The sequence below is a fragment of the Prionailurus bengalensis genome, chromosome D4 (genome assembly GCF_016509475.1).
Source record: "Prionailurus bengalensis isolate Pbe53 chromosome D4, Fcat_Pben_1.1_paternal_pri, whole genome shotgun sequence".
Taxonomy (NCBI): domain Eukaryota; kingdom Metazoa; phylum Chordata; class Mammalia; order Carnivora; family Felidae; genus Prionailurus; species Prionailurus bengalensis.
In genome coordinates, this window is record NC_057359.1 from 72,501,734 (window position 1) to 72,529,712 (window position 27,979).

At 39.9% G+C, this 27,979-nt stretch overlaps 1 protein-coding gene across 2 annotated transcripts in view; it reads right to left on the minus strand.

Moving 5' to 3' along the window:
• Nucleotides 1-27,979, minus strand: part of SUSD1 (sushi domain containing 1) — a 251,374-nt gene that overhangs the window by 151,776 nt on the left and 71,619 nt on the right. For both annotated transcript variants that reach the window (XM_043565905.1, XM_043565904.1), the window contains exon 10: nucleotides 25,031-25,223. In XM_043565905.1, the coding sequence (XP_043421840.1) occupies nucleotides 25,031-25,223 (193 nt within the window). The remainder of the gene's footprint in view (nucleotides 1-25,030; nucleotides 25,224-27,979) is intronic.

The window sequence follows — 27,979 nt, forward strand, 5'->3', positions numbered from 1 at the left end:
GCAAACTCCCCTGGTTTACTAACCTAAAACTGCAATTCGGGCTTAGACAACCTCATTTATACAGGTAAGTATCAATTTCAAATTCTGAGCAGGGAGCAACACTTGAGCAGAGCATTGAGAAGTGCTCTTCTTTGAGGAACTGAAAAACGATTTGCTAAGAAGTTTCACAGCAACACTGCCATGATTAATAAATCATAAAGACAACTCCCAAAGCACCTGAAAAAAAGAAAAGTCTCAAGGGAACCAAGCCTTTATTGTGTAAACCCCTGGCCTGACAGGTTCCTATGAATGAAGCCACATTGGTAGATGTGACCCTTCTTTATGGATTGGGCAGCTTTGCCCAGAGAAAACCTGTTCCACAGGTCACAAGCTGTACTTCAAATGTTGTAAGACAGAGTAGGTAAGAAAGTACAGGTGTTTCAGAATAATGGAATCTCACTATTGGGTACAGAATTTAAAGATAACTAGCAGTAGTCCAAGGAACTTTATACTTATGAAACTTTCAAAAACCGATAACCTCAATACTATTTAAGTTGCAGACCATACAAAAAGGTAGAAAGTTTCCCAATTTACTCAAGATGACTGGATATCCACAATTCCCAAATTGTGCAAGCAGTTACAAAACACACTATGCCAAACTCACTTATCATTATAAATGCAAAAACCTAAAATAAAATATTTGTAAACATAAGTCAGCAGTACCTTCAAAGAACAATACACTATGATCAAGGAAGATTCATTCCAGGAATACAGAGGTGATCATTATTGGGAAAGTATTAATAGATTAAAAGGGAAAGGCCACATGGTTACTTCTATATCCATTATGGTTAACACATTTAATACATGTTCCTGACTAAAAATCTTAGTCAACTGAGATTTAATTTGATAGAAACTCGTTAATTTAAGAGTGTTTATTAGAAACCACCATCCTTGCTGGTAAAATAATGAAGCAATTTCTAGTAAAGTCAAGAACAATACAAAGATGCATGTTCTCATAGCTATTATTTAGCATTAGCTATGAGATTCTAGATGACATGGAGAGAGGCAAGAACAAAATGAGCTATAAATACTAGGAAGAAAGGGAATAACGCAACTTCCAGTAAATCTAAGAGAATCAACTGAAAACAAGTATGAAATCACTTGAAAACAAGAGAAAAACACATGCAAATAATGGAGTTTGGCAAAGTGTACCCAAATATAAGAACACAGAAAAACTAGTCATTTTCAATAGATCTATAAGAACAAGTATGGTAGGCTAAAAACAGGCCCCCCCAAAATGTCCACATCCATCTGTGACCATGTTACCTTACATGGCAGAGGGACTCTGCAATTGATTAAGATAGGGAGATTATCCAAGATTATCCAGATGAGCCCAATGTAGTGACCTTGGTCCTCATAAGAGAGAGACAAGAAGATCAGGGTTAGAGAGAGATTCAAGGACAAAAGCAGCAGTTAAACCAACGAGCTTCAAAGATGGAGGATGGGGCCCAAGCTGAGGAATGTTAGTAGGATCTAGAAACTCGAAAGGACAAGGAAATTGATTCTCTCCTCCAGCTTCCAGAATGAATACACACCTGCTGACACCATCATTTTAACAGAATGGAACTGATTTGAACTTCAGACCTCCAGAACTATAAGTTCATGTTGTTTTAAGCCACTAAATTGGTGGTAATTTGTCAAACTAGCAATAGGAAACTAAAACAACAAATAAACTACAACAAAAAGATGCAGTACCCAGCCATCGCAGTTCACCGTGCCCAGCCACCGGGTTCAGATTAGTCCCAGCCACTGATGCATACCATGGCCAGCCTCATGCCCCCAGCAACACCAGCACGCAGCCCCCAGCCACCATAGTGCTTCAGGAAATCCAGTATAGAACTAGTGACCCAGCACAAATTTTGCTAACACCACCACTTGCTCTCAAGTTCCCCGGCAGGCATGCCCACCCTGCCTGGGCCCCACTAACACCACAGAGAGCAAGCACAGCCCACAACAGGCAGAGAATCAGTGCAAACAACTGCACTGAAGGGAAAAGTGATTCAGATACTACAGCAGACTACACACATAGCAGCACATATAGGATACTCTCCTGAAGTGCCAGGTTCTGGTGAACAGAGGAGACTGCACTGTAGGGCACTCCAAGACCTCTTCTTCATAAAGTCACTACTTTCAAGATCAGAAGACATAGCTGACTTTCTTAACACACAGAAACAGACACAGAGAAGCAGACAAAACAAGGAAACAGAGAAATTTATCCCAAATGAAATACGAAGACAAGGCCATGACCAGAGATCTAAGAGAAACAGATATAAGTAACATTACTGATAGAGAATTTAAGGCAATTATCATAAGGATAATCACTGGACTTAAGAAAAATAGTGGAAGACATGAGTTGACACCCTTAGCACAAAGATAAAGAATAATATAGCAGAGATAAAGGGCTCAATAAACAAAATGAGAAACACACTTGATGGAATGAACAGAAGAATGGAAGAAGAGGAATGAATTAGTGACCTAGAAGACAGAGTAATAGGAAGTAATCAAGCTGAATAAAAGAGAGAAAAAAGAATCATGCAAAATGGGAACTCAGTGACTCCATCATATGCAATGACATTCATAGTATAGGAGTCCCAGACGAAGAAGAGAGACAGAAAAGGAGGCAGAGAATTTATTTGAGGAAGTAGTAACCGAAAAATTTCCTAATCTGGGGAAGGAAACAGATATCCAGATTCAGAAGGCACAGAGAACTCAAATCAAAATCAACAAAAGCAGACCCAAACCAAGACATATTGTAATTAAATGGCAAAATATAGTGGTAAAGAAAACATTTTTAAAGCAAAAAAAAAAAAAAAAAGAAGACAGTTACTTACAATGGAAAATCCATAAGGCTAACAGGAGACTTTTCAACAAAAACTTTGTAAGCCAGAAGGGAATGGCATGGTATATTCAAAGTGCTGAATGGGAAATATCTGCCACAAAAGATGCTCTATCCAGCAACAGAAGGAGAGATAAAGAGTTTCCCAGACAAACAAAAACTAAAAGAGTTCAACCAAATCAGGCCTGCAAGAAATATTAAAGGGGGCTCTTTGAGTGGAGAGACCAAAAATGACAGTATAAAAGAAGGAAACACAAAAGCAATAAAAATGAATGTTTCTGTAAAAAAATCAGTCAAGGAATTCACAAAATAAAAGAATATAAGGGGCACCTACCTGGGTGGCTCAGTTAGTTAAGCATCCAACTTTGGCTCAGGTCATGAGCTCATGGCTCATGAATTCAAGCCGCACTTCGGGCTCTGTGCTGACAGCTCAGAGTCCATAGACTGCATTGGGTTCTGTGTCTCCATCTCTCTCTGCCTTTCCCTTGCTCATACTGTCTCTCTCCCTCTCAAAAATAAATAAACATTAATATATATAATATATATGCTATATATATCTATGATATATATTACATATACATATTATGCATATATATATTACATGTAATATATATTATATTATATATAATATATATATAAGGGGCACCTGGGTGGTTCAGTCAGTTGGGCCTCTGACTTGGGCTCAGATCATGATCTCATGGTTTGTGGGTTTGAGCTCTGTATTGCGCTCTGTGCTGACAGCTCAGAGCCTGGAGCCTGCTTTGGATTCTGTGTCTCCCTCTCTCTCTGGCCCAATCCTGCTTGCGCTCTTTCTCTGTCTCTCAAAAACAAATAAACATTCAAAAATACACACACACACACACACACACACACACAAATAAAATATAATAAGATATATCTAAAATATGGGGAGGAGAGGAAAAAAGACAGGGTTCAAACTTGAATGATCATCAGCTGAATACAGACTGCTATATGCAGAAGACATTAGATACAAACCTAATAGAAACCATATATTTAAAACCTTTAATAAACTTGTAAAGAATAAAGAGGAAGAAATCCAAATACATCACTAAAGAAAACTGGTGCACCTGTGTGGCTCAGTCAATTAAGTGCCTAACTCTTGATTTCAGCTCAGGTCATGATCTCAAGGTCCATGAGATCGAGTCCCACATCCTGCTCTCTGCTGACAGTGTGAAGCCTGCTTGGAATTCTCTCTCCCTCTCTCTTTTCCTCTCCCTCCCTCTCTCTCTCTCAAAATAAGTAAATAAACCTTAAAAAAAAAGGAAGAAGAAAACCAGTAAACTGTGAGAGAGAGAAAGAGAAGAAAGAATCAGAGAAAAATTTCAGAAACAACAAGTAATGAAATGGCAACAGATACGTATCTATTGATAATTACTTTGAATGTAAATGGACTAAACACTCCAATCAAAAGACACAGGGTGACAGAATGAATAAAAAAACAAGACCCATCTATATGCTGCCTACAAGAGACTCATTTCAGACCTAAAGACACCTGTAGATTGAAAGTGAGGGGGTAGACAAGGGATACAGGAGTACTGATGCATAGGGGCACTTGTACCCCAATGTTTATAGCAGCACTCTCAACAATAGCCAAATTATGGAAAAAGCCTAAATGTCCATCAACTGATGAATGGATAAAGAAATTGTGGTTTATATACACAATGGAGTACTACGTGGCAATGAGAAAGAATGAAATATGGCCCTTTGTAGCAACATGGATGGAACTGGAGAGTGTGATGCTAAGTGAAATAAGCCATACAGAGAAAGACAGATACCATATGGTTTCACTCTTATGTGGATCCTGAGAAACTTAACAGAAACCCATGGGGGAGGGGAAGGGAAAAAAATTAAAAAGGAGGTTAGAGTGGGAGAGAGCCAAAGCATAAGAGACTCTTAAAAACTGAGAACAAACTGAGGGTTGATGGGGGGTGGGAGGATGGGGAGGGTGGGTGATGGGTATTGAGGAGGGCACCTTTTGGGATGAGCACTGGGTGTTGTATGGAAACCAATTTGACAATAAACTTCATATATTGAAAAAAAATTTTTTTAATAAAGTAAAAAAAAGAAAATAAAAAAAATAAAAGTAACACTCATTAAAAAAAAAGAAAGTGAGGGGGTAGAGAAACACATCTCATGCAAATGAATGTCAAAAGAAAACTGGAGTAGCAATACTTAGACAACATAGACTTTAAAACAAAGGCTGTCGGGGTGCCTGAGTGGCTCAGTTGGTTAAGCATCCAACTCTTGATCTTGGCTCAGGTCATGGTCTCAACTCAAGTCATGATTTCACGGTTTGTGGATGTGAGCCCCACACTGGGCTCTATGCTGGCAGCACAGAGCTTGCTTGGGATTCTGTCTCTCCCTCTCTCTGCCCCTCCCCCGCTTGTGCACTCAGGTGTAGTGCACACTCTCTCTCTCAAAATAAATAAACTTAAAAGAAAAAAGACTGTAATAAGAGTCAAAGAAGGAAACTACATAATAATAAAGGGGACAATCCAACAAGAAGATATAACAATTGTAAATATTTATGCACCCAATATGAAAGCATCCAAATACACAAAACCTTTACTAACAAACATAAAGGAACTAATCAATAGTAATACAATAATAGTAGGGGGCTTTAACATCCCACTTACGTCAAAGGACAAATCATCTAAACACAAAATCAACAAGGAAATAGTGGCTTTGAATGACCCACTGGAACAGATGGATTTAACAGATATATTCAGAACATTCCAACCTAAAACAACAGAATATACATTCTCTGCAAGTACATGGAACATTCTCCAGAAAGATCATATATTAGGTCACATAACCAGCCTCAACAAATTCAAAAAGACTGAAGTCATACCATGTATCTTTTCTGACCACAGTACTATAAAAATAGAAGTCAACCACAAGAAAAAATCTGGAAAGCACACAAATACATGGAGGTTAAGTAACATGCCGCTAAATAATGAATGGGTCAACCAAGAAATCAAGAAGAAATAAAAAAGTAGGGCACTTGGGTGGCTCAGTCAGTTAAGCGTCTTAACTCTTGATTTCGGCTCAGGTCATGATCTCATGGTTCATGGGACCAAGCCCCACATTGGGCTCTGCACTGACAGCCCAGAAATTTCTTGGGAATCTCTCTGCTCTTCCCTTGCTCTCTTTCTCTCTCAAAATAAATAAGCATTTAAAAAAAGATAAAAAACTACATGGAAACAAATGAAAATGAAAACACAACAGTCCAAACCTGTGGGATGCAGCCAAAGTGGTTCTAAGAGGGAAGTTTAGGGGCGCCTGGGTGGCGCAGTCGGTTAAGCATCCGACTTCAGCCAGGTCACGATCTCACGGTCCGTGAGTTCGAGCCCCGCGTCGGGCTCTGGGCTGATGGCTCAGAGCCTGGAGCCTGTTTCCGATTCTGTGTCTCCCTCTCTCTCTGCCCCTCCCCCGTTCATGCTCTGTCTCTCTCTGTCCCAAAAATAAATAAACGTTGAAAAAAAAAAATTTAAAGAGGGAAGTTTATAGTAATATAGGCCTACCTCAAGAAGAAAAATCTCCCATAAACAACATAAACTTACACCTAAAGAAGCTAGAAAAAGAACAAACAAAACCTAAGTCTAGAAGAAGTAAGTAAATAATAAAGATTAGAGCAGAAATAAATTATATAGAAACTAAAAAAACAATAGAACCAATCAATGAAACCAGGGCCTGGTTCTCTGGGGGGAAAAAAAAAACGGTTTAAAACCTTTAGCCGGATTTATCAAGAGAAAAAGGAGAAAGGACTCAAATAAAATCACAAATGAGAAAGGAGAAAATAACAACTAATATCACAGAAATACAAACTCTTGTAAGAGAATATTATGAAAAACTATATGCCAATAAATTACACAACCTAGAAGAAATGGATAAATTTCTAGAAACATGTAAACTACCACAACTGAAAAAGGAAGAAATAGAAAATTTGAAGAGACCAATGATTAGCCAAGAAATTAAATCTGTAATCAAAAAACTCACAACAAACAAAAGTTCAGGAACAGATGGCTTCACAGGTGAATTCTACCAAGCATTTAAGGAAAAATTAATACCTATTTCTCTCAAACTATTTCAAAAAAAAAAAAAAAAAACAGAAAAGCAAGGACAAGTTCCAAATTCATTCTTTGAGGCCAGCATTATCCTGATACAAAAACTGGATAAAGACACCACTAAAAAAGAGAACTACAGAGCAATATCCCTGATGAACACAGACACATAAAAATCCTCTTTAAAATACTAGCAAACTGAATCCAACAATACATTAAAAAAAATCATTCACCATGATCAAGTGGGATTTATTCCTAGGTCACAAGGGTGATTCAATATTCGCAAATCAATCAACATGATACATCACATCAATATGAGAAAGTATAAGAAGCATATGATCTCAGATGCAGAAAAAGCATGTGACAAAGTACAACATCTATTCATGATAAAAACGCTCAGCAAGTAGGTTTAGAGGGAGTATACCTGAACTTAATAAAGGCCTTATATGAAAAACCCACAGCTATCATCATCCTTAATGGGGAAACACTGAGAGCTTTTCCCCTAATGTCAAGAACAAGATAAGGATGTTCGCTCTCAACACTTTTATTCAACATAATACCTAAAGTCCTAGCCACAACAATCAGACAACAAAAAGAAAAAAAAGCATCCAAATTGCTAAAGAAGTAAAACTCTCATTATTTGCATGATATGAGACATACATATGTATACACACACACACACACACACACACCCTGAAAGATTCCACCAAAAAAAGTGCTAGAACTGAGAAACAAATTCAGTAAAGTGGCAGGATACAGAATCAAGGTACAGAAATCTGTTGCATTTCTACACAACAATAATGAAGCAGCAGAAAGAGAAATTAAGAAAACAATCCCACTTACAATTGCACCAGGAATAATACGATACCCAGGAATACATCTACCAAAGAGGTAAAAGACCTGTACTCTGAAAACTATAAAACACTGATGAAACAAATGGAAGATGACACAAAGAAATGGAAAGACATTCCATGCTCACAGATAGGAAGAATAAGTATTGTTAAAATATCCCTGCTACCCAAAGCAATCTACAGATTTAATGCAATCCCTATCAAAATACCAATAGCAATTTTCACAGAACTAAGACAAACAATTCTAAAATTTGTATGCAACCACCAAAGACCTTGAATAGTCAAAGCAATCCTGAAAAGGAAAAGCAAAGCTGGGGGCATCACAAATCTGGACTTCAAGTTTTATTACAAAGCTACAGTAATCAAAACACTTGAGACTAGCACAAAAAAAAAAAAAAGACACACAGATCAATGGCACAGAATAGAAAACCCAGAAATGAACCCACAATTATATGGTAGATTAATCTTCAACAAAAGAGGAAGAATATCCAATGGGAAAAGTCTCTTCAATAAACGGTGCTGGGATGGCATCATGAAAAAGAAAAAAAAAAAAGGACTGTTTGCACCATACGCAAAAATAAATTCAAAATGGATTAAAGAGGGGGGCCTGGGTGGCTCAGTTGGTTAAGCATCCAACTTGAGCTCAGGTCACGATCTCATGGTTCGTGAGTTCAAACCCCATGTAAGGCTCTATGAAGACACCTCAGAGCCTAAAGCCTATTTCGGATACTGTGTCTCCCTTTCTCTCTCTCTCTGCCCTCCCCTGCTTACACTCTGTCTGTCTGTCTGTCTGTCTCTCTCTCTCTCTCAATCAATCAATCAAAAAAAAATAAACATTAAAAAATTTTTTTTAGTGGATTAAAGACCTAAATGTGAGACCTGAAACCATAAAAAATCCTAGAAGAGAACACAGGCAGTAATGTTGTTGACATGGGCCATAGCAACTTTTTTCTAAATATGTCTCCTGAGGCAAGAGAAACAAAAGCAATAAGTAAACTATTGGGACCACATCAAAATAAAACACTTCTTCACAGCAAAGGAAACAATCAACAAAACCAAAGGCAACATACAGAATGAGGGAAGATATTTGCAAATGACATATCTGGTAAAGGGTTAGTATCCAAAATAAATAAAGAACTTATAAAACTCAACATCCAAAAACCAAATAATCCAATTAAAAATGGGTAGAAGACATGAACAGACATTTCTACAAATAAGACATACAGATGGTCAACAGACACATGAAGAGATGCTCATCTTCACTTACCATCAGGGAAATGCAAATCAAAACTACACTGAGTTATCACCTCACACCTGTCAGAATGGCTAAACGTAACAACACAAGAAATAACAGGTGTTGGTGAGGATGTGGAGGAAGGAACACTCCTACACTGTTAGTGGGAATGCAAACTGGTGAAGCCACTGTGGAAAACAGTATAGAAGTTCCTCAAAAATTAAAAAAAAGAACCATCCTAGGGGCACCTGGTGGCTCAGTCAGTTAAGCCTCCAACACTTAATTTCGGGTCAGGTCATATAATCTCAAAGTTTGTGAGATGGAGCCCCACGTTGGGCTCTGCGCTGACAGCAAGGAGCCTGCTTCAGATTCTCTCTCTCTCCCTCTCTCTCTCTGCCCTACCCTCTTCCCCCTCTCGAGCACACACACATGTGCACTTTCTCTCTCAAAAATAAATAAATAAGCTTAAAAAAAAATAAGTAGGTGATGGAGATTAAGAAGTGCACTTGTCATGATGAGCACCAAGTAATGTAAGGAAGTGTTGAGTTACTACACTGTACACCTGAAACTAATATAATACTTTGTGCTAACTAAAATTAAGACTGGGGTGCCTGGGTGGCTCAGTCGGTTGAGCGTCCGACTTCAGCTCAGGTCATGATCTCACACTTGGTGAGTTCGAGCCCCACGTCCGGCTCTGTGCTGACAGCTCAGAGCCTGGAGCCCGCTTCAGATTCTGTGTCTCCCCCTCTCTCTGTCCCTCCCCTGCTCATGCTCAGTCTCTCTCTGTCTCAAAAATAAATTTAAAAAAAAACATTAAAAAATAAATAAAATTAAATTAAGACTAAATTTTAAAAAAATTAAATAATCAAAAGATTCTTATCCACAGGAGAAGAAACCACAAACTTCAAATAAAATAGAATAGGAATAGATTTATTAGAAATAAATCTAACTAGAAATGTCCAAGACTTATGAAGATTTTTTTTTTCCGGAAGGACAGAAAAGAAAACAATAGAGAAATGCCACATCCATGAATGGAAAGACTCAAACGTGAACCTTCTTGGAATGTGGTGAGTTTACACATTCATTCAATAAATACTTAGAAAGTTCTTACCATCTACAGGCATGCCTTAGGGGCTAGGGATAAAGTGGAGAGGAAACAAAGTTGCTACACCTAAGGGAATTCATTCTAGCAAAAAAGGCAGAAAATAAATAAGTAGACAAAACAAATAAAAAATGTAATCTTGTGTGCTGGTAAAGTCTGAAGAAAAGCAACGCAGGAGGCTAGAAAGCACAGAGATGATTTGTGAGCAGAGACCCGACGGATGTGAGTCACCAAGAATGGAAGAAGAGCAGTCAGAGGGAGCTCCAAGGTCTGTGTCCCCCATGTAGGAAATCAGCTTGGCACACTCACTAAACAGAAAGCAATCACTGCTACATTTCTTTGGAAGGATTAACAAGAATAGCAAGAAAAACACTGAACTGAAAGAGGTCATAAGCAGGTATCAGTACCTATTATAAAGCTACAACAGTGTTTCTCTACCTTTTTTCATTACAGCCCCACAAGCAGCCCTTTATTTTTTAAATTTTTTTAATATAATTTATTGTCAAACTGGCTAACATACAGTGTGTAAAGTGTGCTCCTGGTTTTGGGGGTAGATTGCTGTGGTTCATCGTTTACATACAACACCCAGTGCTCATCCCAACAAGTGCCCTCCTCAACGTCCATCACCCACTTTCCCCTCTCCCAAACCACCCCACCCCCGCCCACTCTCTGTTCTCTGTATTTAAGAGTCTCTTATGGTTTGCCTCCCTCCCTCTCTGTTTGTAACTTTTCCCCCCTTCCCTTCCCCCATGGTTTTCTATCAAATTTAAACCCTAGAGGAGAAAGCAGGCAACAACCTGTTTGACCTCAGCCACAGCAATTTCTTGCTTGACACCTCTCCAAAGGCAAGAGAATTAAAAGCAAAAATGAGCAGCCTTTTTAAACAGCTTTCCCCTAATCTCTCCCCTTCTATAAAAATTTAATACCCCCAGATATGCTGTATGTTTCTTATGTACTATATGTTTATCTGTGCTTCATATATAAAAAGAATAAAATTCTCTCGCCCCTCAAGAACAAATTTTTGCCCCCTTATGCGTGACTTTGCCCCCAGGGTGACATCACCCCCACTGAGAATATGCTAGAGTAATTAAACAGAACTGTTTCACTGGTTAAATTCAGTTGCATCTTGGTCAGAGGGCAACTCTCACCCTAGGTCCCCTTCCCTCCACTCAGGGGGCTTATGGTTTGGACCACAGGCAGGTTGAACCCGTGATGTGTTCAACTGGGGAGAAAAGGATCCCCAACAGAACCAGTCCTGAATCTCTTCTTACCCTGCTCTCTGACCCCTTGCTATGGAAAGTACATGCCCTGTCCCTCATACCAATATTCCTTCCCTGCTTCATTTTTAGTGGTCACTCTGCCTACTCTTTCTCTCCCTTCCCCACCCAGAAGGCCAACCTAATCAAGAATCCTGCAGTTGAAAAACCAGACCTGCAAGAATGCCTCACAGAAGAGAAGAGTTGGTTCCTAGTTCATCAACTTCTTTGAAACTTTGTTTCTGCTTCAGTAACGTGAGGGAGCAACTCTGGGCAAAACCAGTCATTACTTCCTCTGTGCCCCCATAGTACCTGCAAATACCTCAATTACATGTTATGCACCATATTACTATTGATTCTGTCTATTCCCCACTGAACTGAGAGACACGGTTTCTGCCCTTAACATGTATTTAATCTAGAAGAAGAGTTATACCCTATATCTGTATAATAAAAATATAAGGGCATATATAATAAATGTCATAAAGTAAATTTAAATAATAGTTAACATCTCACAGATGCTTGTTGTGAGTCAGGTATTGTGCTGGTTCCCCATGACCCACTTATTTTCTCAACAAACCCATGATATAGGTATTGCTACTCCCATTTTTACAGTTAAAGCAACTTAGGCACATAAAGGTTTAAGTAATTTGCCCAAAGGCATACAAAGAGTAAGAGATCTGAGATTTGAGTTGGATAGTCTGACTCCAGAGTGTGCCAAACTATTACACATACTTCCCTGGAGCAGAGTATAGGAATTCAGAAAGAAAATTTATTTTCAGTTGGAGAGACTGTAGAAGAAGGGGGGATGGGAATATTAGGAACTAAATAAAAAAGGGGCGGGGGTTCCATGTAGAAGAGCGAGCATGAGCAAAGATATGGGGGTGGAAAAGTTAGCACTTGAGAATTTATTCTAGATTAGTGCTGCAATTTGTTCAATGATAATGGTGGCCAGTTAAATCCAAATCTCTCAACACCTTTCCCAAAATATTCTTCAGATCAACAAGAAGAACAAACAAATCAACATAAAACCAGTGCTGTCATACTAACCAGAAGACAGAGAATATAAGAAACTTTAAGTTGCCTTTTAACAGAAGAATAAATGCCAAATTCCAGCAAAGCTATCTCTCAACCTCCCACAAGTCACTGTAGAAAGTAGGGGGCTCTGAAAGAGCAGGGAAAAGAGAAGAGGGAAATGAGGGGCCTGAACGTGAGCCAGATTCACTCCCAGAAGGAGAAATTCCATCTTGAGTGTGAAAATACTGAAAGGAAAATCTGGTGTACCACAGGACTGTCTACAAGCAAAGGGTGAAGGTCTAGGACACTTCAGGTAGTGGCATGAAAAAGGCATTGCTTCTGGGAAAGAAGATGATTCAGTGGAAAGAACTGGTGTCCTGGGGAGACGAAGCAGTGATGAGAAAAAGCAAGGGGGGAATGTAAGATCCTACAAGACAAAAGGGAACCCCAAAATAAAACAATATATAACTCATCCCCACACTCACCAAAAAAACAACAAAAATATCCTTTAAAGAAACTGCACTTCATTGAGTAACAGAAGAGGGCACTCTTAACCTAGAAATATTATTAACCACTCTAAACTACCAATGTTATATAATTAATATACAAAAGCAGTGTTCACTTAGAAAAGAAAAGAAAGAAAGATAAGAAGGTGATAATCAAAATATTTCAGCTTATGAAAAACTACGATTTTTAAATAACCCCCAAACTAGAATTAAAAAAAAAAAAACCCTGTGACACAATTAATTGAAATAAATATCCTCAAATAAGCACTATGGGTCAGAAATTCAAAAACTAAGAACAGAAATAGACACAAAGCAGGCAGAAAATGAGACAAAAGTGACTGAATTCAGGAAACAAGCAAAAGGAAAAGACAAATCTGTATCAGAAATAAAGCTAAAATGTCGTCAGACCCAAAGAAGGATTAGAATAAAAAATTAATAAGGGACATTGAAGAAATACAGGAAACCAACCAAAAAGAAAAAAAAATGATATTAAAAAGAAGTAGCAAGGAACAAAATTCAAGTGGTTGAAACAGAATATAAGCAGAGATCCAACATATGTATAATTGAAGTCTCTAAAAGAAAAAGAATGTTAAAGCAGAATATTTAAAACTATAATCCAGGATAAGTTTACAAAAATCAAAAGATCTGAATATAAATACTGAAAGGTCCCACTCTATACCTGAGAAAGCTCATCCAGAACAATCAAATCTAAGACTTAGCCAAATAAAATTATTACACCTTAAAGATAAAGAGGGGCACCTGCGTGGCTCAGTTGGTTGAGCGTCCGACTTCAGCTCAGGTCATGATCTCACAGTCCGTGAGTTCGAGCTCTGTGTCAGGCTCTGTGCTGACAGCTCAGAGCCTGGAGTCTGTTTCAGATTCTGTGTTTCCCTCTCTCTGCCCTTTCCCTGCTCATGCTCTGTCTCTCTCTGTCTCTCAAAAATGAATAAACATTAAAAATAAAAAATTAAAAAAAAAAGATAAAGAAAAACTCCTCAGCATCTTCACTCGAGTAAATAAATAAGATCCAAAGGCAACAGAATTTAAGTGGCATCAGACTTCTCAAAAGCTACATAAAAAGCAAGGCAACCAAAGAACTGAATTTTACGAAAACTCAAATCAAGAAATGTGAACCAAGAATTTTATATCCAGCCAAAACTATCAAGTATCAAGGCCACAGAGAGTTTTAAAATGTATATACATATAGGGGTGCCTGGGTGGCTCAGTCGGTTAAGTGTCTGACTTCGGCTCAGGTCGCGATCTCGTGGTTTGTGGGTTCAAGCCGTGTGTTGGGCTCTGCACTGACAGGGCACACTCGCACACTCTCTCAAAATAAATAAATAAAAATAACAAAAATAAAGTTTATATACATATAATATTCCATATACACAAGATCTAACTATATGCTGGGTACCAGAGGGACACCTAAAACCAAGTGATTCAGAAAGACTAAATATAACATGATGGACAATAGTATCGCAGACAAATGGAAACCGTTAGAAAGTCGGGGTTGCAATCCTCACATAAGTAGAGTTCAAGTAAAAAAAAAAGCATTAAATATGACAAAGAACACTTTTTAATGCAAAAAACCACAATTCACAATGAAGATAAAATGCAACCACCTTTATAAAGTAAAAGAAAGCATAAGAAGGAATATAATAAATATGAAAGCAGAAATTAATGATGCAGTTGAGCATGGGTCAACAACTTCAGAGCTTTACACCCAGTGCTGAGCCTGGGGCTTGAACTCACAACCCTGAGATCAAGACCTGAGCTGAGATCAAGAGTCAGACGCGTCAGACGCTTGACCGACTGAGCCACCCACGTACCCCTAGCAACTTGTTTCTATAGAGGGTCAGATTGTAACTATCTTTGTAAAAAGTTTCTGGTCCAGTTCTGTCACAACTACTCAACTCTGTCTTTGTAGCACAAAAGCAGCCATAGACATTATGTAAATAAAAGGCTCGGCCTTTTGTGTCCAATAAAATTTTATTATAGAAACAGGCAACAGGCGAGATGTGGCCCACAGGCTATAAAGAAAACAGATCTAATTAATAAAACAAAACCTTGGCTTTTTTAAAATAAGAGACCAACTGCCAGCTAACTTAATCTATAAAAAAAGGAAGAAAATACAAATAAAGGGAGAAATACTCATTGAAACAGAAGAAAATTCAAATGGTTAAATGAAACTACTTTGCAGACCACTCTGCAAATAAATTTAAAAACAGAGAAAATGGGCACTTCCTAGGAAAATATAGTTTTCTAAAACTGACCCCATTAGATGTAAAAAGTCTAAACAGACCATTTTCCATAAGCAAAAAACTGAGACAGTTATCAAGGAACTACCCCCATGGAAAAGCCCCATGCCTGGACGGTTTCAAGGGGAAATTGTACCTAACCATCCGAGACCAGATAGTCCAAATGCTATGTGAATTGTAACAAAGAAGGAAACCTTTCAAATAATGAAGGGCATAATGATGAAGGAAATCTTTCAAATTCTTTTTATGAAGCAAAGAAAATACTAATGCCTAAACCTGATAAAGATGGTACAAAATAGAGAGAAAATTATAAACCAGTATCACTCACGAATACTGGCGCAAAAATGCGGAAGAAAATATTAGTGGAAACAATTCAACACCACAGAAGAAACAAATACACCATAACCAAGTAGGATTTATTTCAGGAAGAGAGAATTGGGGTGGGGAGGGGTGTAGGGGGGCTATGAGAGAGAGAGAGAGAGAGAGAGAGAGAAATTTGAAATCATACCAAAATTTAAAAGTTAAAGGAAATGAAATAAAAAAGAATATACTGTAGTTAGCTTTCCTTTGCATTGTATTAATGGACATTTTAGACTAAGGAGTAAGTGATCTTTTCTCTGATTTCAGCCTAGGAGACAGCAGCCTTGAAGTCTGTGTATACATGATTAGAATATGGAAGTCCTGGGGCGCCTGGGTGGCTCAGTTGGTTAAGCGGCCGACTTCGGCTCAGGTCATGATCTTGCGGTCCGTGAGTTCGAGCCCCGCGTCGGGCTCTGTGCTGACAGCTCAGAGCCTGGAGCCTGTTTCGGATTCTGTGTCTCCCTCTCTCTGACCCTTCCCCATTCATGCTCTGTCTCTCTCTGTCTCAAAAATAAATAAATGTTAAAAAAAAATTTTTTAAAAAAAAGAATATGCAAGTCCTGAAAAGAGTAAGATGAACCCACTGCCTCCAAAGCCATTGAGGACCCATTTAGTGAAGCACTCCAATGTTAAATAACCTATTCATCTTTATTTACCCCATGGGTATGATACCACCAAGCTGGATCTACAATGTCATTATATTATTTTACAATGAAACAACCATTGGGGCACCGGGGTGGCTCAGTCAGTTAAGTGTCCGACTTCAGCTCAGGTCATGATCTCACGGTTTGGGAGTTTGAGCCCTACATCGGGCTATGCATTGACGGTGCGGACCCTGTTTGGGATTTTCCTTCTCTCTCTCTCTCTCTCTCTCTCTCTCTCTCTCTCTCTCTCTCTCTCTCTCTCTCCCCCTACCCATTCGAGCACTCTATCTCAAAAAAAAAAAAAAAAAAAAAAAAAAAAAAGAAGAAGAAGAAAGGAAAGGAAAGGAAAGGAAAGGAAAGGAAAGGAAAGGAAAGGACAGAACACCATTTATTTTCCCCATTTTTGGCATATTGCAAATGATCGGGTATTCTGTTCAAAATACATGCCAGTTTTTGGCTTGACCAGCTGCCAAGTATGAGCTTCTCAGGCTGATGGTTTACAAAAGAGGCAGAAAGACTTCAGACATAACTCTCCTACCAGAGAATACTGTTATAATATTTATCATTTTGAAGGAAACTGTCAGAAACAATGTTAAATTTTTTTACCTTTTGTTTGGACTTCAATTCTGTAAATAGGAATCAGTTATGGGGGAAGTTTTATAAGGTCAACACAGATCTCAAATTATGTGTGCTGTTAGAAAACTTAAATCATAAACCACCTTAACAGGGGCGCCTGGGTGACTCAGTCAGTTGAGCATCCGACTCTTGATTTCTACTCAGGTCATGATCCCAGGGTCATGGGATCGAGACCCACATCAGGCTCCATCATGCTGAGCATGGAGCCTGCTTGAGATTCTCTCTCTCTCCCTCTGCCCCTCACCCCTCTCCACCAATCATGCTTTCTCTCTCTAAAATAAATAAATATGATTTTAAAGATAAAATAAGCCACCTTAACAGTCATGATTTTCTACCAGGCAATAGAGGGAAGACTATACTGTTTCCCTCTTTTTGTTTTTTAGAAAATGTACCAACAGTATTTTAGAAGTAACTGAGTGCATGCACTCCTCTGCTAAAGAGAACAACAACAACAACAGCAACAAAAAGAAATATGTTATTCAGGGACACCTGGGTGGCTCAATTGGTTAAGTGTCCGGGTTTGGCTCAAGTCATGATCTCGCAGTTTGTGAGTTCGAGCCCCGTGTCAGGCTCATGCTGCCAGCTCAGAGCTTGGAGCCTGCTTCAGATTCTGTGTCTCCCTCCCTCCCTCCCTCCCTCCCTCCCTCCCTCTCTCTCTCTCTCTCTCTCTCTGCCCTTCCCCCACTTATACTGTCTTTCTCTCCTTCAAAAATAAACATTAAAAAAAATTTCTTATTCATAAACATTATAGTTTTTAAAACACTAATTAGGAGCAGTCTAAATGGACAGTTGGCTTTGCAAGGGAAATAGTGTCAGAAAGAATGGCTAAGCATCAACTATTCTGAAAACGAAATTACTATTTTTATAACCGTTCTATAAACAGTGGTATCATCTTATCATCCTTTAGTTGTCCTTGATGTACATTCTGCATTTTATCTTAGAAGGAACAAGAAGATATAAATCTGTTCAAAGTGGGGAGTTTTACAGTCACTTTGTTGAAATTTTTCTTAAGGCAAATTTGGTATCTGGTTACACCTACCCTGAAATTTGCAGGCTAAAAGTATGTGATCATATTATGTGGAGAGAAATTTGGGGAGTTCAATCACTCATTCAACTGTGCAGGGAAAATTCAAACAATTCCCTTGATTCAGCTCCAGAGGCTCAATCTTCTACCAGAGCTGGGCAGCCTTCTGTTCAGGCACAGACCCCTGTGATTCAACCCAGAACCACTGCCTCCTCAGTACTGATGAGAGAGAACAGTCTGAAGCTCAGTGACACCTACCATGTATCAGATCTGCGTTGAGAAAAACAATATTTAGGACACATGGACTCCAGTCATTCCTCCTCATAATCTAATCCTCCCCTGAATCAAGCCAGATCATCAGAGCACAGGCACTTTTAAGGCATCTTTCCTTGTCCACTCCACACTGAACTGTGCTTTCCTGTAATATGAGCCATGCTGACGAGCAATAAAAGAAACAGCCTCATAAAATCCTCTTAAAATGCTGCTTGTACATTTCACTACTTATGAAACCCCCTAGAATTGGAATTCCCATCTGATCACATTGTTGAAAAAAATTGTACGTCTCCCGAGAAACACAGCCTTGTTGTTACCTGAAGGACAATGTAATGGCTCCCTTTCTGATTGGATGGGTCGAAAACTAAACCTAAATTTATGAGCCACGAATGAACAAATAGGTTGTAAGGATATGGATTAGTCCAACCTTATTCCTACATACTTTGTTATGCCCCTGACTTTGTTTTCATTCTTCTTTAGCTTACATATCTAACTCATTTTATTTTCTATACCCAGGCAGGTCACTTAAAGTTTTTCCTAGAAAACCAAGATGGGATATAAGTAATACTCTTTTGTTTAAAAAATTCTATGTTTAAAAAAATTTGTTTAATGTTTATTTTTGAGAACGAGAGACAGAATGCAAGCGGGGGAGGGGCATAGAGAGAGGGAGACACAGAATCTGAAGCAGGTTCCAGGCTCTGAGCTGTTAGCACAGAGCCTGACATGGGGCTTGAACTCACGAACCGTGAGACTATGACCTGAGCCAAAGTCAGATGCTTACTGACTGAGCCACCTAGGCACCCCATAAAAAATTCTATGTTTAATATTAATGTAATAAATCACAAAGGAAAAGATCAATAGTACTGACTGCATAAAATCTAAAACTTTTATATGTCAAAAACACCATAAACAAAATTAAAAGAAACTTTAAAACAAGAAAAATGTTTGACACAAATAATAATGAAATTCTTACTATACGAATAAGTTGTTTGTATCAATAAGAATACAAAATTGGATAAATTAAATAATAATGGTAAATAAAATTGTTCAAGAAATTTGGATGTTGAGGGGCACCCGGTGGCTCAGTCAGCTGAGCATCCAACTCTTGATTTCAGCTCAGGTCATGATCTCAGAGTCATGGAACTGAGCCTTTCTCTCTCTCCCTCTGCCCCTCTCCCTCACTCACAATCTGTCTCTCTCTCTCTCTCCAAAATTATTTTTATTTTTTTTTAATGTTCATTTATTTTTGAGAGAGTGAGAGAGAGAAAGAGCGCACAAGTGGAGGAGAGGCAGAGAGAGAAAAGGAGACACAGAATCTGAAGCAGGATCCAGGCTCCCAGCTGTCAGCACGGAGCCCAACGTGGGGCTCAAACCCAGGAACCGCAAGATGATGACCTGAGCTGAAGTCAGATGAGCCACTTAAGAGCCCCTCTCTTTCTCCAAAATTAAGAAAGAAAGAAAGAAAGAAAGAAAGAAAGAAAGAAAGAAAGAAAGAAAGAAAGAAAGAAAGAAAGAAAGAAAGAAAGAAAGAAAGAATTTAAATGTTGAAATAAATGAATTTGAAGGAACCTAAAATTGCTTTCCTAACATAGACTCCTAGAACTAGAATAGAACTTTCCTGTTCAACCCTCTAACATTGCAGACATCAATAACTTTGCTCAAGTGTGTTAAAGGTTGCTATTTACCTGTCTTCCATTTCCACAAAAGGAAAGACAATTGTGGTCTGTCTCCACTCCCTACTCACTAATCCTCAAGGATGGAACAATAAATATGTAATCTCACTGGTAAGACACTACCATTCTTTGGGTCCCATTTCCTAGTGGGTGGAGTTCATATATCACAGGTCACAGCCCAAACAAGACACAGATTCTTGGTTTCTGGGACCTGCCTGTTCTCAGGTGCAAGGGGCACATACATCTCCAGTCTCCAACAGGCAACTAACCAGACTTCACCCATTGCCCTTAGCTCGGGCTAAGCCAGGGGAGGGTCCTTTGCAGATCCAATTGCCCATACTCCTGGAGGAAACAGGAGTAGGAAGCTCCATTTGGCCACATACCTAAGCCTCATTCTCTAATATAACTTTTATTGGAAACTCTGTGTTGGAGGTAGTTATCTGGGAATTGGCCCAGGCAATAAAGTTGATATTTCTTATTTGTCATTCTATGGAAAGAAGGGGTAAGATTCAGTCTCTCCCAACTGCAAAATGTAGATACACTGACTGGACCCTGAGTTTATATAAAGACAAGAGCTATCACGGGGGAGCAAAGTACCATGGGGGAAAATGGAGACTCTCAAGTCTCTGTAGCTGAAACTGCAGGAATAGAGGAGGTAGATACTCAATTATGAAGAAAACTTCACAAACCAGGAAAAACTTCCACACGAGTTCTTAGGCATGAGCACACTGAGTTATCTTTGGCTACTTTTTTTTTTTTCCTTTTTATCACTTTATCACATCTTTACATTCAAGAAAGGGCCTTTAAATTACCCAGGAGTAGCTAAGGTCTATACAGTCAGAGCAGTGCTACTCACAATGTGGACTAGGAGCACCACCGAGGCCTGGGAGCCTGCCAGAAATGAAAATCTGATGTCCCCACTCCAGATCTACTGAATCTGAACCTCTAGGGTACAGCCCAGGCACCTGTGTTTTAATAAGTTCTTTAGTTATTCTTATGTTATCACAGAGACTCAGACTGGGGATTCTACAGCAATGATTTTTCTTGCATTAAAGTAGATAAAATCCAGTGGGATCATTACAAACTCCAGTGCCAAGAAGGAATCATAAAAGATGCAGGCCTAGAATCCTCTGTTTCTAGAAATGAGATTTGCCAAGTCTCAAAAAAAAAAAAAAAAAAAAAAAAAAGGAATGAAATCAGTTTACAAAACAGATTTTGTTCTTACACACAAGACAAGATTAGGAGAGAATGAAGTAAAGTGAAGGAAATCACATCAAGGTGAAGAAAATTTGAAATGCTGTTGGTCCAGCTAGAAAAAATAAGGATGAGGAAATGCATCCAAATGTAACTGTTCTAAAGAGCCTAGAAAAGATGGGGATATTTACTAGGTTGGGGATAGTGGCTCAAGATCATCAAGGATAAGAAGAGAGGGACTCCTTTGGCAGACAGAAGAAAATGACACCTGTCCCAACAGGTGCCCAGATTGGGGTATCATTCTATCAAGAGGGGTCTTCTTAGCATTTTAAATAGGGAAGGCAGGGTCAGCATTAATGGGAAATTCCTCAATAACTAGAATTGTGATGCTATGTAGTTAGAGAAAATGTGGACATCCTGGGGCACCTGGGTGGCTCAGTCAGTTAAGCGTCTGACTCTTGATTTTGGCTCAGGTCATGATATCATGGTTTCTGAGAATGAGCCCCATGTCAAGGTCTGTGCTGGCAGCACAGACATTGTTTGGGATTCTCTCTCTCCCTCTCTCTCTCTGTCCCTTCCCAACTCATGTGTGTGCATGTGTTCTCTCTCTCAAAATAAATACTAAATAAACTTTAAAAAAATAGAAAATGTGGACATATTTAAGAAGAGAATGACTAGGGGCACCTGGGTGGCTCAGTTGGTTAAGTGTCCAACTTCAGCTCAGGTCATGAACTCACAGTTCATGAGTTCGAGTCCCACGTTGGGCTCTGTACTGACAGCTCAGAGCCTGGAGCCTGCTTCTGATTCTGTGTCTCCCTCTCTCTCTGCCCCTCCCCCGTTCATGCTCTGTCTCTCTCTGTCCCAAAAATAAATAAACGTTAAAAAAAAATTTTTTTTAAACAAATAAATAAAAATAAAAAAATATTCAAAAAAAATTTTTTTTAAAGAAGAGAATGACTAGAAAAATCAGTGAATTTTTCATGCACTATTAAATTAGTTTCAAGTAGCATTGTTCATGTAGCTGGAACAGCAGGTATAGCACAGGCTCTACGGACACCTGCCTGGGCAGTGCAAGGAATTAGAACTTGAGGAAGAAGGAACAGAAAAACAGGTGCATTAGGGAGGATCCAGGGAGAAGGACAGTTGATCAGACCCAGGCCTGGGTTATAGGTTGCACTGAACAGAAATATGTACCTCCTAATGACATTAAAGGTGAGCAGGATTTATTTGAGCACGGGATGATGCTGGCAGATCCAGAACTCTCTGGCATCATTCTCTCTCTATGGAGACTTCACTGGCCAAATCCAAAGTAGTATGTCAGTAGAACAAAAATCTAAACGTGAAAACAAAAGGCAACTATAGGGAAGGAAAGTACTAACAACCAGCAAAAGGAATTGGCCAGACCTGGGGATAGAGAAGTGGGAAAAAGCAGGTTGAAAGCCTACAGTGGGCATCACCAGAGGGAACTGATGCTGGAGGCTTACCCGCTGCAGAAAAGGAACTGGTGGCCGGAAGGGCTGCTGCAGTGCCCATTAAGGAAGCTCAGGCGGCTGAGTCTTTAAAAAGTCAGTTCTAAGGAAAGGCAGGGCCTGGGTGAACACCACTAACCTAGTGCACTTCCTGGACCTCACTAGACCAGTGAAAGCACAAGTTCCAGAAACTCAAAGCAGCTCAAGGATCAGCTGAAGATAATTCTCCAGGCGACAAATGCAAAAACTCCTAACCACGAAGCAGCACTCAGAGGCAAGGCATTCAGTAATACGAACCCCAGGAGCTCAGAACTAAAACGATTCTCAAGATCTTTCTGGGGAGAGAGAAATTGAGAGAAAAGGGCAGGAAACTGCAACGGTGAAGGAGGCATGCAAGACAGTGCAATTCATTTGAAGACTTTCCTACTATTCCTCCCACTATACCGTAGGGTACTCTTCCCACAAAGCAAGGAGGGTCCTTCACTAGACATAAAGATCTTCAGCGATGGATAGAAACAGGGCCTGAAGGAGAAATGAAAATGAAAAGGTGCTAAATACTTGAGGTGGGCACCAAAAAGACCTGGAGCCACCGTGGCAAAGTTCTAAAATTTTCCACAGAAGAGGATTTCCCTCCCCATAAAAACATATGGCAAGACTACTGTCAGACAGAATCCAAGTAACTTTATGAGAAGAGACCATTTCCCAAACTAAGTTCAAATTCACAAGTGGTGGACTCCAAATTGCTTGGGAACCTATAGAGGCTGAAAGATCACGTGCTAGATTATACTTACCAATGGTAATTTGGGATCCACCTTGTAAGGAGAAGATAACAATGGACTTACTTTCTGAATTTGACACCATGGGACTCTGATTATATTCAGGCTACAGTTTAGACCTCACCTCTTACCACTTTCTCCAGCTCACCCTGCTCCAGCCATATTAGCTTCCTTGATGTTCCTAGAACATGTCAAGGACATGCCTCTCTCAAGACTTTGTCACTTGGCGTCCTCCTTATGCATGGCTTACTCCCTCACTTCCTCCAGATCTGTGCTTAAATGTCACTTTATAATAGAGGCCTTCCCTGACCATTCATTGTCACTCCTTTGCCATGCTTTATTCTTCACTTTAACACTAAGCCCCACTTAACATCTGATTTATTTCCTTACTTGTTTATCTCTCGCTATCCTGACCTCCTGACTCCCACGCCATGACAGCTGGGACTGTTTTATCGCTGCTATGATGTCAGCTATTAGAACCTGCCTGACACATAGTAGGTAAGAAATAAACATGCATTAAATGAATGCATTTATGCATCATTGGAAGTTTTTGTTCACGGTCCAAGCTTGGCAAAAAGCAAGGTGGGTCTGGACTGACTATGCACTGGGTTCATAGAGCATAATTTTGCTTTTTTCTTTTGAATAACTAAATAATTAGTGAGAAACAGTGGAATTTCTGATTAAGAATGAGGGCCCTGGAGCCAGACTGCTGTGTTCAAATCACTAGGTTTGTGATCTTGGACAAACTGTTTAACTTCTCTGCGCCTCATGATCTTTGTCTATGAAATGGGAATAATGGGGTGCCTGGATGGCTCAGTCAGTTAAGCATCCAACTCTTGAGCTTGGCTCAGGTCATGATCTCACAGTTAGTGGGATCGAGCCCTGCATCAGGCTCTGTGCTGTCACCACCGGAGCCTGCTTGGGATTCTCTCTCTCCCTCTCCCTCTGCCCCTTCCTCACTCTCTAGCTCTCTTTCTCTCTCAAAATAAATAAATTTTAAAAAAAAATTTTTTTAATGGAGGTACAGTTCACACAACATGAAATTAACCACTTTCAAGTGTACAATTTAGTGACATTTAGTAAGTTCACAATGTTGGGCAACCATCACATAATTCTGCTTTTCTTCCCTCAGAACAATGGTTAGTCTGGGAGAGAAGTATCAGGAAGGTAGGAGCAGGATCTACCCTATTCAACTGCATTCCTTCAAAGGTGGCAGCCTCTCCACCCATCAATTTGTTAAACCCAATGGATTCAAGAACAAAACAATTCTGTGACCCTCCCCACTAGTGAGAGCTGTGGAGTTGACACAGCTGGCCTTTATCTGGCTTCCTCACAAGGGCACATGGCCCTTTCCTAAGAAGCCTGACCTTCATTAGGCCACTGCTCTCTATGTCGGGTTCATATGCTCATACACAGTCTACCCATAAGGCCTCTTTGTCCCGGCTCACATTCATGATCTCCTGGAATTTGGTTCTAGTTGTCCATATGGTCTACCCTTGGAGCTCAGCTATCTTCAAGTCTGGGTAAAAGACAGTAGACCTTACAGGTATTTTCAATCCATCACTGTCAGAGAGCCCTAAATAACACAGTCCATTCCTGATCTGTACCCTCTAGGAGCCAGAACCCCTGTGGGGAAGGGAGTAGGTGGTAAGATTCAGGCACTCTGAAGCCCAGAAAAAGTTGGTGGTCATTAGAAACAGAACCCAAGTCTCTTGCCTCCCAGACGAGCATTCCCAACATTGTGTAATTCACATATTTCTCTTGTCCTGAGCCACAAAACAGAAAGACACACACACCCACCTGCTGGTGCAGTTGTCATTGTTATTTGCACTGAGTGCTGCTCAGAAGATCCCAGTAGAGTGATATTCACTGTGTAATCCGCTGCTGGGTACAGGTCTAAACACACTACTGGAGCTTGTTCCCTCGTTGTGAAGTTAAATGATGCGGCATGATAAAAATTATTCAGATACCACCTCTGACCCAGAACTTTAAACTGTCATGAGATTAAAATAAAGTGTTGCATTAAATTTCCTGTTGGCTTGCAGATATCTAGACTATAAGCAAAATGGAGATAAAGCAAGAAGTTTATTCTATTAGTCTTCACCCACTTAGAATCATTTTTAATACCATAGCGAGCTAAACCAGGATGGACTTTACAAAGCTACCTTACCTATCCTATTCAACGTCCCCCTCAACCAGCTATAGGGCAGAGCTTAAAATGCATAACTGCATCTCACATGAACAAAACATAGGCTACCCTAAGGTAATCCATTGATATCCTCCCAGGTAAAGAAGATTGCACTGGAGGGGCACCTGGGTGGCTCAGTCAATTGAGTGTCTGACTTCAGCTCAAGTCATTATCTGACAGTGGGTTTGTGGGTTCAAGCCCCTCATTGGACTCCATGCTCAGAACCTGCTTGGGATTTTCTCTCTCTCCCTCTGTCTCTGCCCCCATCCCACTCATGCTTTCTCTCTCAAAATGAATGAATAAACTTAAAAACATTTTTAAAAATACTTTAAAATTAAAAAAAAAATACTTTACAAGACTGCACTGGAGCTATTGGGCAAAATTCTTTTCTTTTCATTCATAAAGAATCCATCGACAAGCTTCACAAAGTAGAATTCTTTAACTTTATGAGGACTCCTCCAAATTATGCATTCAAAGCAACTGTTCAATGGTCCTTCACTTGGTCCTTCCTATTAGAGCTCTGATAAAAGAGTGTTTGGTTCATGGATTCATCATGCATGCTGTTAACCCAATAATACCCTACCCACTGCCGACCCAAGATGCATGTATAATATAGGGATTTAAGAGGAAAAAAAATATGTGAAGGTCCCAGAAGTAATATGATAAATCCTTGATCAATCAGTGTGCTACAGCTGGACATCTTTGTGTTTAGTATTTCCTTTGATGCTCATGTCACTGGCTATACCACCCCCCATCCCTCCTCATTCCTTGCCAATCTTCCATAGTCATCCAAGACCCTGACACCAGGTGCTTTGGGAGATTCCTCTCTCCTCAATTCCTACCATTATCTTCAGTAACTTAAAGATCCTTATAAATAAGCCATCAAAACTTGGCCTCAGAGTTCCTTGAGCTCAATGTTATAAAGTTCCTTCACTCCACATTAGCTACTCATATCCATGGCCACATCCCAGACTGTGTCACACTGAGTTGCTCCAAGATCTCACAAGCCCCTATCTTTCTGAACCACTTGCCCATTATTCCTCATCTCTCTCAAGAGAGAGATTTCTTCCCCCAAGATTTCCTCACTCAAGATCTTCTACCAATATTCTACCACCCCAGTCCTCGTCTTCCCCAACTCTCTCAGGTACCACTGTCTATCACTTCAATTATTCTCTTGTCCAGTACCCTCAATCCCCTTGCCCCTTGGTTCTCAATTCTACCCATTCTAGAAAATGCAAAACACAGTGGGTCAATCCAGACACTTGACCACCAGTTCTACATTCAGGCTGCTGCCATCTGCTGGAGAAGACCTCACAACTATGGAGGTTGCATTTCTACACAGTCTCATCCTAAACGCCACGTGGTTTAGTCTACAGACAAAAAATTACTTTCTGGTTACAAATTTGAAAACACTGCATGCATGATTCTATACTGAAGTTATTTTATTTAAAAATATATTGTAGGGGCGCCTGGGTGGCGCAGTCGGTTAAGCGTCCGACTTCAGCCAGGTCACGATCTCGCGGTCCGTGAGTTTGAGCCCTGCGTCAGGCTCTGGGCTGATGGCTCAGAGCCTGGAGCCTGTTTCCGATTCTGTGTCTCCCTCTCTCTCTGCCCCTCCCCCGTTCATGCTCTGTCTCTCTCTGTCCCAAAAATAAATAAAAAACGTTGAAAAAAAAATTTTTTTTTAAATATATTGTAGGGGCGCCTGGGTGGCTCAGTCGGTTGGGTGTCCGACTTCAGCTCAGCTCATGATCTCATGGTCCGTGAGTTCAAGCCCCACATTGGGCTCTGTGCTGTCAGTTCAGAGCCTGGAGCTTGCTTTGGATTCTGTGTGTGTGTGTGTCTCTCTCTCTGCTCCTCCCCCACTCACACTCTATCAAAAAATTAATAAATGGTAAAAAAAAAAATTTTTTTAACATATATTGTAAAGACTGTCATTAATTCGTTCTCTAAATAGATATACAGAGCATACAGCATTGGGTATACAATGGCAAATAAGATAAGGTCCTAACCTCAAGGAACTCACAGATGAGTATCTAGGCAAACAAAATACCCAGGGAGGGGGCACCTGGGTGCAGTCAGTTGAGTATCTTTTCTCTTGACTCTGGCTCAGGTCATGATCTCAGGGTTTGTGAGTTCGAGCCCCACATCAGGCTCTATCTGCACTGACAGTGAAGTCTGCTTGGGATTTTCTCTCTCTCTCTCTCTCTCTCTCTCTCTCCCTCTCTCCCTCTCAAATAAATAAACATTTAAAAAGAACTTTTTTAAAAACACTGAGGGAGAAATGCTATAATACATGAGGCTGTAGGAGCACTCAGGAGGAATACCTCATCCTCCTCTTTAGGGATGGGGAAAAGCTTCCCTATCTTAATTATGGACCAGAGGAGAAATTAGCATTAACCAAGTGAGTTAGGGGTAGGAAAAACTATTCAGAGATCAGGAACAGCATTTGGGACAGGAAGTCAGCAAAGGTGTCCCACCAGGGTTGCTGACTGAGCTGAGACTTGAGGATAGATAGGAGGCAGTCAGGTAGGATAAGGAAAGGAAGGACACTGCTGGTA